This window comes from Talpa occidentalis, unplaced genomic scaffold (assembly GCF_014898055.3).
Source record: "Talpa occidentalis isolate TD23 unplaced genomic scaffold, MPIMG_talOcc4v2.1 talOcc4.10, whole genome shotgun sequence".
Lineage (NCBI taxonomy): Eukaryota > Metazoa > Chordata > Mammalia > Eulipotyphla > Talpidae > Talpa > Talpa occidentalis.
Window position 1 is genome coordinate 12,551,229 of NW_023600993.1, and position 14,271 is coordinate 12,565,499.

The 14,271-nt window shown below is 34.9% G+C and overlaps 1 protein-coding gene across 10 annotated transcripts in view; it reads right to left on the reverse strand.

The window, feature by feature from the left end:
- The window catches only part of ANKRD28 (ankyrin repeat domain 28), a 130,107-nt gene that overhangs the window by 61,763 nt on the left and 54,073 nt on the right, over positions 1–14,271 (reverse strand). For all 10 annotated transcript variants that reach the window (XM_037524665.2, XM_037524675.2, XM_054690226.1 and 7 more), the window contains one exon: positions 4,954–5,032. In XM_037524665.2, coding sequence (XP_037380562.1) covers positions 4,954–5,032 — 79 coding nt within the window. The remainder of the gene's footprint in view (positions 1–4,953; positions 5,033–14,271) is intronic.

Here is a 14,271-nt window from a genome sequence, read left to right on the forward strand (position 1 = left end):
AACATAGAGAGGGAGGGGCAAGGGGAGGGAAAAAGAGAGGGAGAGGGAGGAAGGAAGGAAAAGGAATAGCTCCCATAAAAGTGTATTTAGAAAATTTAATCCTTATAACAGAAATTCTTCAATGAAAGACACTACCTATACAAATCCTAAGGATCACATATTCTACATAGGTGTGGAGGGAGAGGGTGATGGGTTAGAGAGGGAGAGAAACAGAATTAACAGAAGAGAGGCCCACATTCTACCTCAGCTCAGATTATGACTACCTGGGTCTAAATTCTGGCTCTAGTTTTTATTAGTAGTACAATTTTCAATTATTAAATCTCTAAATATCCAAGTTTCCTTATCTATAATGCCATCATAACATTAAGAAGGTAAAATGAGACAAATGAAAAAGTTAAATTTAGCATGGTATGTGACATAGTAAGCAGACTTTTTATTATTTTACCCTGGTTGACAGCCAACTGTGAAATTAATTCCACTAGACTCTAGTGTTATTATAGATAATGCCATCTATAATAATCACTTCATTACATATAAGATGTCAAAAATTATATTTCTATTTCACAAATTTTCAAGTTGCATCATGTATAAATATTTGCTTTCCAATATCTGGACTGCAGGTTAAAGAGAATGAATAGTTCTACTTTAAAGAAAAAAAACACCAAAATATAAGAGAATGTGAAGAAAACACTATTTTTAATGCAAAAGAGGAAACCGTTAAAACCGCAAGCCAAACTATGAGAATTTCTACCAACTACAGCAAATTCTGTACAAAAATAAGGAAGGATCTAAGCCAGGCATTTTCTTCAGATCCGGGCAAGGTGACTGAGTCTTCTAAAGGAGAATTTTGGTGTCTGCATCCACCTGTCTCTTTATCTCTACTTGAATCTGAGAATCCCTATTAATATTCTTTTAGATTATTTAGAGCTGTGTGTATAATCCACAAGAAAAGCTCTCCATACAACTCATAATACAGAACAAGGTGGAGCAGTGATAAAGAAGGGACCAAAGGAATCTATCACCCAGCTGGAGGTGAAGGGTAAGAGCCAACTCAACAATCACTATCTAAGAACCTATGATCTAAGGATCCAGTCACATCAAATAGTGCAAATAGTGCAAACTTCTTATAAGAAATCAGGACTGTCGGGGCCCAGACCTGAGGCCCAGACCTGAACATCCGGGTTCTTGCCTGAAGCAGGTACTGAATGTTAGCTCAAGTGAAGGTTTCAAGTTTCCTATTGTGACGACTGATCCTTTCCCCCTGCTTGCTACTGTGGCTTGTTTGCATTGGTGGGCTCTCCTTGCTAGAGATAACGAGAGACCTCCTCCTCTGAACCCTATATAACATTGTACACATTCCTGAATAAATGAGACTGGCGATGATCCTGGCTTTGTCTCCACTCCTTGCGTACCCCTGTCCCATACCAAGCCCCTGCTTCCTCCCCCGGGTACCCCGTTGATCTGCCCGGCTGGCCCGGACAAGGACATAAAACTTGAATAATTAAACATGTAAGGACGAGTCTCTATCAAATGATCAACCTTTTATATTCTTCATTTTTCATTTTAGAGAAAATTTTTAAAACATTTCCATTTTTTTTTAAAACAGATTTATTTTATTTATTATGCATACAAGAGCTGGGGGGTAGGTCAGAGGTACGAGGGGAGTGGGAGAGTGAGAGGATTCACCAGAGACAGAGTGGGGAGCAGAACAGGCAGATCTACTGAAATACACTGCTGAGGGGAGCAGCAGGCAAGGCAGGAGAGGTCTGCTGCACCATGTGGGTTACTACCTGGCCAGGGATCAAACTCATGCTGCAATGGCTGTGGATAGCTTCATAGTGCTGAGACTTAACCCCTTGCCCCACCCCATCACAGGGAGGCCCATTTTAGAGAAATATTTTCAGAACAAATGATCTTGCTGCAAGTAATCTTGCCATGGATACTAAAGTTGTTTCAAAAATTCTAAATTACATTCATTTATTGAATGTTCATACTGAACCATATCATGATTTTCATATAATGCAAGAGTTAAATAGGGATTATTTCACATTAATTTTTTATGATTATACTAGTTAAGGTTAACCTAATTAATATTATAACATGTCTCTAGCAATTAATATGAAAGGCAAGAAAAACTACTAAACTTTGTTACACTAAGAGTTCTCATTACTTTGAAGAAATTAGACAACTTTTGTTGCTGACATTTCTTTCCATTTATCTATCTTTATCTAGGCAACTGATCAGGTGTAACATCTAGTTCAATTCTAACTTATGACTTACTGAACACTCATCCAATATGTTAAAAGGTTGTTTTGATGGATCCAGAATTTGAGCTTAAGGGTATGGATATTAGTGAGTCTAGCATGGCCCTCAGAACCATGGTGATCTAATCAAATTTAAATAGAACCCCTAAAAGATGGTCTTTTAGAAACTTAAGACCCTGCACATATTTTTGAAGACTGTGTGAAGCTACTGTTTTTTTAGTTTATTAAGATACAGTTGACATGTAATGTATTGGTTTAAGGTGTGCAACATATATATGATCACTACAGTAACAATAATTAACTTCAATAGTAAACACTATTTTCTTATGAAAAGAACCTTTAAGATCTACTTTCTTAGCAACTTTCAAACATACAGTACGTATTATTAATTTTAGTTACCAGGCTGTTTATTATACCCCCCGAAAATCCTTGCCTCTCCTTCCCATTCTCATTTCACTAAAGACTAGGGAAACTGGGACCAAAACATGAACAGATTTCTGAAAAGGAGAGCGTCTAAACTTACATCATCATAGGTTAATCCAGCAAGTATTCACGCAGAGCCAATTCTGTATTCAACATGTTCCAGGCAGAAGAAATAAGCTAGGAAGCAAACCTGACTAAATCCTTGCCTTCTAGAGTTTATACTACAGTGGAAGAGAATGAGAGGGGAAAAATGACTAAAATTTTTAGCAAAGTATAAGGAAAAGGGTAACACACAGGAGCAGGAAAGGATGGAGGTGGTGGCTGCCATAATCAGGGGCAGCCTCTCTGATGAGGTGGCATTTGAGCAAGGACTTGAAGAAGGTAAGAGAGTAAGCTATCTGAAGAAATGGGGGTTTAAAGCTGAGGAATACCCAGGCCAAAGGCCCAGAGACTTAAGAAGGCCGGGGCGTTAGAGCAGAATGAGCAAAAAGGAAAATAGCAGAAGCTAAAAGTCAAAAGAAATTTGGAGCAGAAAAGTCATGTACAGTTTGAGGCGAAACCTGATTTTTTATTCTGAGAACTGTGAACAATTAAATTCATTTAGAACTTTACTTTTCCTTGAAAAAAAAAAAACTATTACCTAATAAAGCTGTTGAAATATAACTATCTTTCAAAGACAAGTTGAAATAGCTTTTATAAATATATGTGATGCTTAATTTTATACATGATTTTTAGTTGAAATAGGTACTCTCAAACTCTTACTTCAAAGCTGACAACTGATTACCATCACACTGATAAGGCTCATCTATCACAGTCACAAAGACCAGGAAGTCAATCTTCTAAAAGCAACTAAAACTCCTTGATACAAACATTCACTTTAAAGGAAGAATTTAAGTCAAATTGAACATTTGTAAAATTTCTCCTAGGTATAAAAATGAAATGGAAAAAAAAAAGACTCTTTATGTTGAATCATACAATCTTTATGTCAAAAATGAAAGTGAATCAATAGAATACCATATAATAAAAAAAAACACAGAATTCTTACCCCAAATCCTAAATATTAAACTACCCAGAGCTGTACTCTTTCTAGCAAAGCTACTTTTAACATTAAAAAAGAAACTTTCTTAGATAATGTTCATTAAAAAAATCCACATACAAACCTGTATTCTATCAAGTCCTATTATTCAAATAGAGGCCTTAATGAAGAAGAAATAGTTTTCTCTTGAAGTGCTTCAGTTCTTATCTCTAGTAAATTTCAGCTGAGAACTAGTAAGCTAGAATCCATAGAGGAATAGACATCTTACAGGCAGTGCATCAGTGATGAAGTTATTCAAGAAGAAACTGATGTAAGAATATTGCCTGAGTCCACATTTAACAATATTCAATGCTGTATGATTATGTAGCTTGTCATAAAAAACAGATTTTAAAATTTTAACAAGTTTGTAAATAGAAGCAAAAAATTCTATTTAGGCCACCATTTAATGGGCTCTTCATGCAAAAATTCCCTCAGTCCTTCTCCTAAATATCAACAGATAAAATTTCTTCAACTTCACTATGCATAGTATCTATAAATTCTGGCAATACACTCACAATTCAAATGAATGCAATCTCTCTCAATAAATATGGCTTACAATAATCTGACTACAACAAAAATATTTCTAAGTCTGTTTGCCTATGTTAGGACTGGGCAGTGTGACTACAATAGGTCTATTCTGTAAGACCCACTTTGTACTTTATACTGTGAAGCCTTAGATAGTTAAGAAGAAATTAAACATTAAGTATAATTCCCTAAAAAATATTTTTAAAGGAGCCCAAAGAGAATTAGATAAATGCTATTTAAAGATAGAAATTGTTGGCATTACCTGAGTCACCATCATCTCCACTTTGAAAACTGTAATTGTCTCTGACTAACTCTACGGTCGATGAGCATACTGTGAATATACTATACAACACCTACCCAATATAATGCTCATCCCACTCCGTTATTCTGATGTTTTTATTTTTCATAGCATATATAACTTCCTAACATAAGTAATCTATAGTCAGTTTTTCCACATTGGAGTATCTGTTCCATAAGGGCACCAATCTTTGTTTTGTTCTCTAATAATCTCTAAGTTCCCTGAACAGTACCTGACACATAATTAACATCCATAGAATGAATGAGTTTTAGTTATTAAGCAAATATAAAGAAATAGCTAATTATGTTTGATTAAAAGTAATTATGAGAAACATATGCATGATGTATAATATACAGAGCTTACCATACCAGATAAAATAAGCAGTTCAATGATTTCTGCATCTCCAAGATAGGCAGCAGCATGCAGTGGAGTTCTCTTTTCATTGTCCTATCATAAGGAGGAAAAGGTGGAAAATAAGCTTTAATATAAAGTCAATTTTAATGTACTCTAACTGAAATAATTAATAACTACCAACGGATTACTTCCACAACACTAATCTAGACTTCAATTCCCACTGACAGGGTAAGAGAAAGTTTTGCTAAAGAAGTTTATAAAGAAATCTACCCTTAAAAGAATGACACAAGGTGTGACAAAGAATAAAAAAATCTAAGATGACAAAGAAATAGCTTCTTAGACCGTTTAAAACAAAAATGCACACATGCTGCTGACATATATAGGCAAATTTCATAACTAACTTTCCAATATATTTCCACAATTTTACAGTTTAGAACTACCTAATAAATAAAACAAACCTTAATCTACCAAGAGGTTTGCTTATCAAAATTCCATAGGATTGAGCATAGTGACAATAAATTTATCTCTGAGAATTTGAAATTATCCCTTAAAATATTTTAAAGTATTGCTTAAAGTTCCTGCCAACATTGTTTTTGGCTCTAAAATATATTCTTTATCTTTTTAAATAGCAAAAAAACAAACAAAAAACTCAGCCTTTCAAATCTTCCTCCAGGAGGAGGAACTACATCTAATGTATGGCTTTATGTATGTCCTCCACTCAAAGAATTTTCTCCAATTTGAGAAATAACACACTCAGGATGTTTAATTCATATTTATACCTCATCTAAAGTTATAAGAGTATTGCTGATTCAACTGCATCTAAGAAAGCTACTCAGGAAAACAAGCTGCTTATTTAGAAATTTACATCCAATTTTTTATACATATTTTTGCCACAGATTGTTAATCGTTTCCCCCTTGTCTACAAGGAATAAAGTTTTAGTTGGTTATCCACTTGACAAGAGAATACACTCCAAGGCAGCCTTGAACTTCCGTTACTGAGTGTGGCCCAATGATAGATGAGTGGAAATAGGCACATGTTTCTGGTCATCTTCAACTTAAAGACAAATACCTTAGAGCTTGACTAGTACTTTCCCACTTCCCACAGAAGGGAAAGGAGTGCTAAACTGAGCCAGCTTTGACCATCTAGAGGTAGGTCAATATCTTAGAAGACTGTCAGTATATTGGAGAACAGAGATGCCCCACCAACCATGAGACTTATTATTAAGAGAAATTAACTTACTGTATCTTGGCGTCTTTAACATATTAGTATAACAGTAAATTTTTTAAGATCTAAAAAAAAAATGATCTTCACTTTGTAATAATTTTCTACTTTGGCAATGCCCGCAAGTACTCTAAAAAGGATAAGCAGACCACTGAGAATAGGAAGAAAAATGCCAGCGAAGAGAGGGGCTAAAACCATCCATGGGGAAGCCAAATGAGGCTAACTACAGTACAGATATATTATAAAGATGAGTCTAAAACATTATCACTAGTCTCTTCACATATTTCTTTATATAATTTTAATATATTTGTGATGTATTTTTTAAAGATTTATCTATCTATCTATTTATTTATACATACATACATACATACATACAAGCACTGGGTATAGTCAGAAGCACAGGAGGGTGAGAGAATTCACCAGAGCCAGAGCAGGGAGCAGAAAAGGCAGACTGATGAAGTACACTGCTGAGGGGAGCAGCGGGCGGCAGGAGAGGTCTGCGCGCCATGTGGGACCCTCCTCCTGTGGCTGGGGAGCAGCCGGGGATCGAACCGGTGCTGCAAAGGCTGCGGGCAGCTTCGCAACCCAGCGCTCAACCACTGCACCACTGGGGAGGCCCCTGTGATGTATTTTTTTTTGACTGTATAATAGTAATGGATGATCCAGTAAAGGGAGGCTGGTATAGTAGTTAATTGATTGGCTTAGTAAAGAGTTCTTGTCTTTTGAACCATAATTTTCCAACAGCATGTTTTTTGCTCGATTATATACCCCAGCAAACAAAACACTTTGCACAGAAATTACTCAACAGTTATTGAAAAAGCTAACTCAGAACCACTCAAATATCATGTTTTAGTCAAAGCTGAGTTTTAGTCATTTTAATAAAGGATCCTTTGCTTAAGCTTCTTCAGTGTTACTCATCCACACAGCAAATTTCCCTAGAGTATTTAAGTATGATCAGACCTCTTCAAATTCAGAAGCATATCTATTGCACAGGATAAACCACACATACAGCACAACACAAAGTGAGTCATTTAAGTGTGTGAGATGTCTGGAATTCTATGACTCAATGCCTTAAATCTTATTCATTCATGTATTTTATGACTCATAAACATAGTTTTTCCTCTCCACAAATCAAACTAAAGAGAAAACAAGGAACAAATTGGTTAATTTTAAAAAGGGGGGGGGAAATGGATTCATCGTATTTTACTTTACTACAGTTAAGTACCAAATATTAGGCAATAAAATATTTAATATTCCCACATGGCGCGAAAGACCTCTCCTGTCTCGCCTGCTGCTCCCTTTAGCAGTGTATTTCACGCAGTCTGCCTGTTCCATTCCCCGCTCTGTCTCTGGTGAATTCTCTCACCCTCCCGCGCATCTGGCCTGTACCCCATTCTTGTATAAATAAATAAATAATAAATAAAAAATCTTTAAAAAAAATAGAAAAGGTACACAGACTGAGAAGGAAGAGATAAAATCCTATTCATAGATGGCACATTTTTATGGAGAAAATCATAAGGAGTCTTAAGAAATGCTACAATAAGTTTAGAAAGGTTGCTGAGTAGTCAATATACTAAAAGCAATCGCATTATTATATACAAGCAATTGCCAACTAGAAATGAAAAAAATAAAAACTATACATTCCCAATATAAAACAATAAAAGAAAAAGAAAAGAGAACTGCCTATAAATAAGTGCAACAAAAATTTCAGGGTCTGAAAACTACAAAACACTCACAAAGAAAAAATGAATACCATGTTCATGAATTAGAGATTCACTACTGCTTTCAATTTGATCTATAGATTCAATACAATCCTAATCAAAATTCTAGCAAGATTCCTCATGGATCTCAGCCGAAAATTTATGTGAAAGGCAACTAAATCACACTAGTCAAAGCAATTTTGAACAAACAGAACAAAGTTAACATTTCTTAGTGTGTAATTTCAAGAATAACTATTAAACTATACTAATCAAGGCAGTGCGGTAGCAGAAAAAGGAAAGGCATATTCAAAATAGAGTCTGGAAATAAACCCACACAAATGATTGCTATTTCATGGAAGTACAAAGAGGCATATAATCTTTTCCATGAATGGTCTTGGACAGCAATACACCGAGAAAAGAGTATCTATCTTTACCAGACATTGAATTAAAAAAACAACTCAAAAAGGATGACAGACCTACCTGCCAAACCTAAAATATTAAAAGAAAATATGAAGGTTGGATAAAGAGTTCTTAGATACAATACCAAAGCACAATACATTAGGTTGATAAATTTCATCAAAATTAAAACCTTTGCTGTGAAGAAGACCCAATTAAGAGGATTACTATGGGAGAAAAATGTTTGCAAATCACGTTCGACAAAGAATTCAGAATATAAAAAAACTCTCAAAACTCACAAACAAGAAGTCAATAAAATAAGGACAATTAAACCGTATCGGGGCAATTTGGCATCCATTTGGAAAAAAGAAGCCTATTCTTCTTTTTCTATTTAACTGCATAGGTTGTTATAAAGCTAAATGTAAAGAGCAAAATGATAAAACAGGAATGAATACAGGATGTTATATTTATGGCTCAAGTTAGGAAAAAGACTTCTTACTAAAGACATCAAAATCTTAAAAGCATTAGCTGCAAAAAATGCTGGTAATTTTCACATTAAAATTAAGATCTCATGTTCAATAACCAGCATAGAAGGCAAGATGAAAATGGAGAAAGTACTTGCAATATAGATTATAATAAGTTTATAGTCACAAAGGATACATATCCAGAATAAACTAAAAAATTCCGCAAATTAGCTGTATGGAACTCAAAAAGAAAAATGGGTAGAGATTTAATAGGCACTTCATGAAAGAATATCTGAATGGGGGCCTCCCTGGTGGTGCAGCAGGTTGAGCACAGTGCTGTGAAGCTCTCTGGAGCCTCTGCAGCATGGGTTCGATTCCCGGCCAGCCACATGGCGCAGCAGACCTCTCCTGTCGCACCCGCTGCTCCCCTCAGCAGTGCTTTCAGTCCGTCTGCCTATTCTGCTCCCCACTCTGTCGCCAGTGAATCCTCTTACCCTCCTGTGCCTCTGGCCTGTACCCCAGCTACTGCATAAATTAGAAATAATTCCACTACCCACTACCAACAAAATATGGATAAACCATGGTACATGTAGTGAGTGGTCTACGATGAACCTTCAGCTACACATAATATAGATCTATATTTTTTTTTAAAAGATTTTATTTTTGTGTAGAAGAACTGGGTTTCAGGTCAGGGGTGCAGGGGGTGTGAGAAGATTCACCAGAGACAGAGTGGGAAGCAGAATAGGCAAATCTACTGAAATACACTGGAGAGGTTTGCTGCGTCATGTGGGTTAGTTCCCTGGCCTGGAATCAAACTGAGGCCATGGAGATGGGCCTTCAGGTGGTAGCCCTGAGACTTAACCCCTAGAACACCAGGGGGGCTCCCTAGGTCTAAATATTTTTAACACAAGTGACACACAAAAGACTCCAGGCCCAAAAGAATTCATGTTATATGATTAATTTAAAAACATGCAAAATTATATTGTACAATGGGCCAGATGGCAAAATTATAAATCCAAAAAGTAAGATATATTGACTACATTGTGGGATTGAAGAAAACAGTTCTCATCATAAAGTGAGCATAAAGGGTACTTCTGAGGTGCTAGCAATGTTTCCACTCTTATCCAGGTAGTGGAGACAATTAAGTAACTCATTATAGCCTGTATTTGTTTTACATATTTTCAGTGTGTCAGATTACACAATTAAAAAAAAAAACTGAAAGGAGAAAAAAATAGGACCCGTGGGCTTAATTTTTCTAAAATAACAATCAAAACTGATGTTAACTAAAACAAAAAATACATAAAAAATTGACAGGAGACACAGGTTTTGACATTGTATCTCAGCTTAGGAATAGTAGCTTCCTTTGTTAGTTGGCAAGTTTTGTTCAAATGCAATGAAAAAATCACCTGAAAAGTGAAAATGAAAGTTACTCATCCTTGCACCCACTCCCTTCATCCAACTACACATTTATGTCTAAAAGTGAATAAAAAAAGAAATTTTATTATGAGGGATTTACAGACGATAGTCTTTAAACTCAAATGAAAACACATTTAAAAAATAATGTAATCTAGTTTCTATATGTAAACAAAACCCAAACTACAAAATGTACATATTTATTTTCTAAATTATAATAACTTGACATTAACATTTTGTAATAGATACTTCTCATATACAAAGAGAAATGTATTCTAAAATGATATTTTGAGCTTGTACAAAAACAAGCTTCCATTCATTTGGTAAGTACTCAAATCATTGATTCTCTGTAAAAACTTCCAAAGGAAAAAAATGGTACCTTATTAGTTTTAAATATATATATGCAATTTATGTATTTTACTCAACAATACAGTAAGGTATGAAAAAACTTACGGTCTTGCTGTAGTTTTATGAAAAATGTACACTCAGTAATCTATTATTAAATCATTCACCTTCATATTAGATAACCTAAAATTACGTAGTTCATAAAATACAAAATATTTTCTTTGTGTATACATGATTTGGGGTAAACTGTTCCAAGAATTTCCATTCCCAAATCTATTATAGGTACTTTGGTTTACACACAATTACCAATGTGTCAGCTACTTAGACTTTTTCACATGTGCCACTGCTCTGGCAGCATGATCTGAAAAGTAAGGCCCTTATCAAAAACTGAACAGTGGGCTTATGGGGCAGTTCTCAACAATGAATGGTAGCCTCGCTCTCCTTCACTCCTGAGGTTTCTCTTACTGTTGTGCTATGTGGTCAGCACTTCTGCAAACTTTACTTTTTACTGATGATTTAGACTGTGATACAAGAGCAGTCGTTCTCTAGTTTTTCACTGAAACACTAATGCTTAGAACTTTATTAAATGCCTTCCCTGGAAGCAAATTCTGTTCAAAAGCAAGATGGGATTCAGTCCCTTTGACAGAGAACAGAGTAGAACAGGCCCATCTCTAGCTGTCCCCTTGAAGTCAATGCTCTGAGACAGTCAACAAAATGCTGCAAAGATAAAGTATTATTTCATAAGAGAATACTGCCGTTGTCCACATGCTTGGCAAATGCATATGCTTTTTTTTTTTTTTTTTAAAGAATTCACCCCTCCTATGATCAAATGGTTTGAGCTGTTTAAACAATACTGATGGAGATTCAAGGCAAAATGACTCAAAGAAGCCAGTCTTGTTTAATCACACTTGGGTAAGTAACAGTTGACTGCTCCCACCCAATCAAAATCAAAACAACTCCCCCACCCCTACTTAATGCCCCCACCAACGCCATCCCCCACCAATACCATCCCCCAGAAGCAAAAATACTCACATACAACATAGTCAAACACATTTAGAATATAAACTTGCTGAAGTCAGGATCTATGTCTTGCTTCCATTTATTTCTAACATGTTTTATATTTAAATGGCTACTACTTATAAACTAGGTAAAGATACAGAGTATAGTTCAAACAAGTCCTAATCTCCAGAGTTAAAATTCTGAGCTTGTACAAAAACAATTTGTTGTACAAACATGAGTGTCAAAAAGGAGTTGAGAAAGCTGTGGATATCTACTAGGCTAATATTATACTATCTGGAGGACCAAGAAAGGTGCTCAGAAAGAGATACTAAGCCTGTATTAGTTATTGCTATATAACAACTCATCACAAGTTAAGCAGTTTAAAACAGGAAGCATTGTTAGTTCACAGTTCTGCTCACAGAGAAGTCTAGGTATGGCATGGCTAGATTCCCTGCTTAGGATCTCTCATAAAACTGTTCTCATCACAAGTTGTATGGAAGAACTTGCTTCTAAGCTTGATCAAGCAAAATTCAGTCAATAAACTGCTTCTCAATGCTTATATGTATACTTTTAAGAGGAGAGAGAGAGCTGACAGTATGGGACAAACACAGCTTAGAATTCTCAGGACAGAGTAAGAGTGAGAAGAGAGAATCTCAGAGATCTGCAGAATACTCCTCTGTGTTCTCAGTTGAATGATGAGCAGAAAGCTATATAAAAATACTACCTGAGACTGGCCAAAAGAACCATCCAAAAATAGAGTTTCTCAATCTTTTTTTTTTCCCTCAACACTTTGCCCAGGAGCCTTTTAAAATATTTTCTCCCATGAAATTCTGACACCACTGTATATCTAATTTAAATACTTTGGCCCTCTGAAGGGCCATATATCACTGTAATATGTACAACGTAATATCTACAATGATTTGTTCATTGTAGATTATACACTGGAGTGGGTTTTTTTCACATACCCACTCCAAAGAACCAATTTTTGCCTAGTTGGAGGGATAGCACCCCCAAAGGATTAGAGGAAAGTGTACTCTAGAGGGAATGCCTACACAGGGAACAATGTCCTATTCTCAACAGCTAGGATGGGAAAACTTACACCTCCTGCATCATTGAGTAGAAAAACCTTATTTCAGTAGTAGAGAATTAGTCTCTTTTGAAATTAAGAGATTTTAAGTGACCTAGACAAGTAGACAGATGCAACTTGTTGATGGATCAGAAGGTTCAATGTTATTAAGATATTAATTTTAGCCAAATTGATGTGTAGATCAACACAATTCTTCTCTTTTTATCCCCTAGAAATTGACATGCTGATTCTAAAATTCATATGGAAATGCAAAGGACTTAGACTAGCACAACAATTTAGAAAAAGAAGAAAGTTGGTGAGTTCAAGACTTATATAATACAACAATAACATAGACGCGTGGTACTGGCATTAAGCAAGACAAATACATCTCTAGAACATTAGAACCCAGAAACAGATTAACACACATATGGAAAGCTGATTTTTTGATAAAGATACAAACACAATTCATGAAGTCTTTTTAACAAGTATTTTCGCAACTGGATATATCCATATATAAAAAAAATGATTTTTGATATATATCGTACCATACACAAATATTAACTCAAAACAGATTACAGATTTAAATGAGTTTAAAACTATATAACTTCTAGGATGGCATCTTGGCAGCTACAGTTGGCAGCTTCTTAAAAAGTACACCTACCATAGGTCCAATTATTCCACTACTACATATTTATCCAAGAGAAAGGAAGGCATATGCTCATACAAAGACTTGTACACAAATGTTATGTGCAACAGCTGAAAAAGAGAAATAACTCAAATGCCTACCAAGAGGTGAGAGGACAAATTTTGTCTATCAATACAATGGAATACCGAACAAAAAGTTATGATTTATTAATACATGCTACAACATGATATATCTTAGTATCCATGCAAGATACATTTTTTATGTATCCATGAAAAAAGCTAGACAAAATAAGGGTAATATTGTATAATTACATTACTACCTGTGCTAGAAAATTCAAATTAATCTAAAATGACAAAGCAGATCAGAGATTATAGGCAAATGGAATCATGAGAATGATGGGAATATTAATGTTCTTGACTGATGTGATGATTTCAGATGCCAAAACTTATGAAATTGTATACTTCAGATCTATGCAATTTCTTGTGTATCAACTGTACTTCAATAAACTTTTTAAAAGTAGGCTTAAGGTGCTGAAACCTATCAGAGTAATTAGTAACTTCCAGCTCTGCCTGATTTAAAACATAAATTATGATAGTTCTGCTAAACTATGTAACCACCATTATTTACTTATATTTATAAGCATAAAAAAAACCAGCACTATTTCTAAGTATTCAATTAATAAAAAAACACCATTATTTAACTTCTATCACCTATTTATATATACATGTCCACTGAAATTGCTACTAGTCTATTTGGGAGGTTGATAACTTATTTAATAATTTATAATACAAATCTTCTACAATTTTTGCTTGTCCACTGAAGCAGTTTTTGTTTACTTGGTAAAAAGGTACCATTTATTAAAATGACCCAAATGCCTTCTAAGAGGCTGGTTAAATAAATTATATCATAAACACAAAATGTAAAAACTATGTGGATATAAAGAAAAATAAAGAAGCTCTATAATAACCCGATCACCAAAAAACATAGGGGCTGAAAATAAGATGCAGAGCACATGCTAAATAAAAAACAATTAAATAAATAGAATACAAAAATAAGTGACCATCAGTATCTAGCTGCAGAA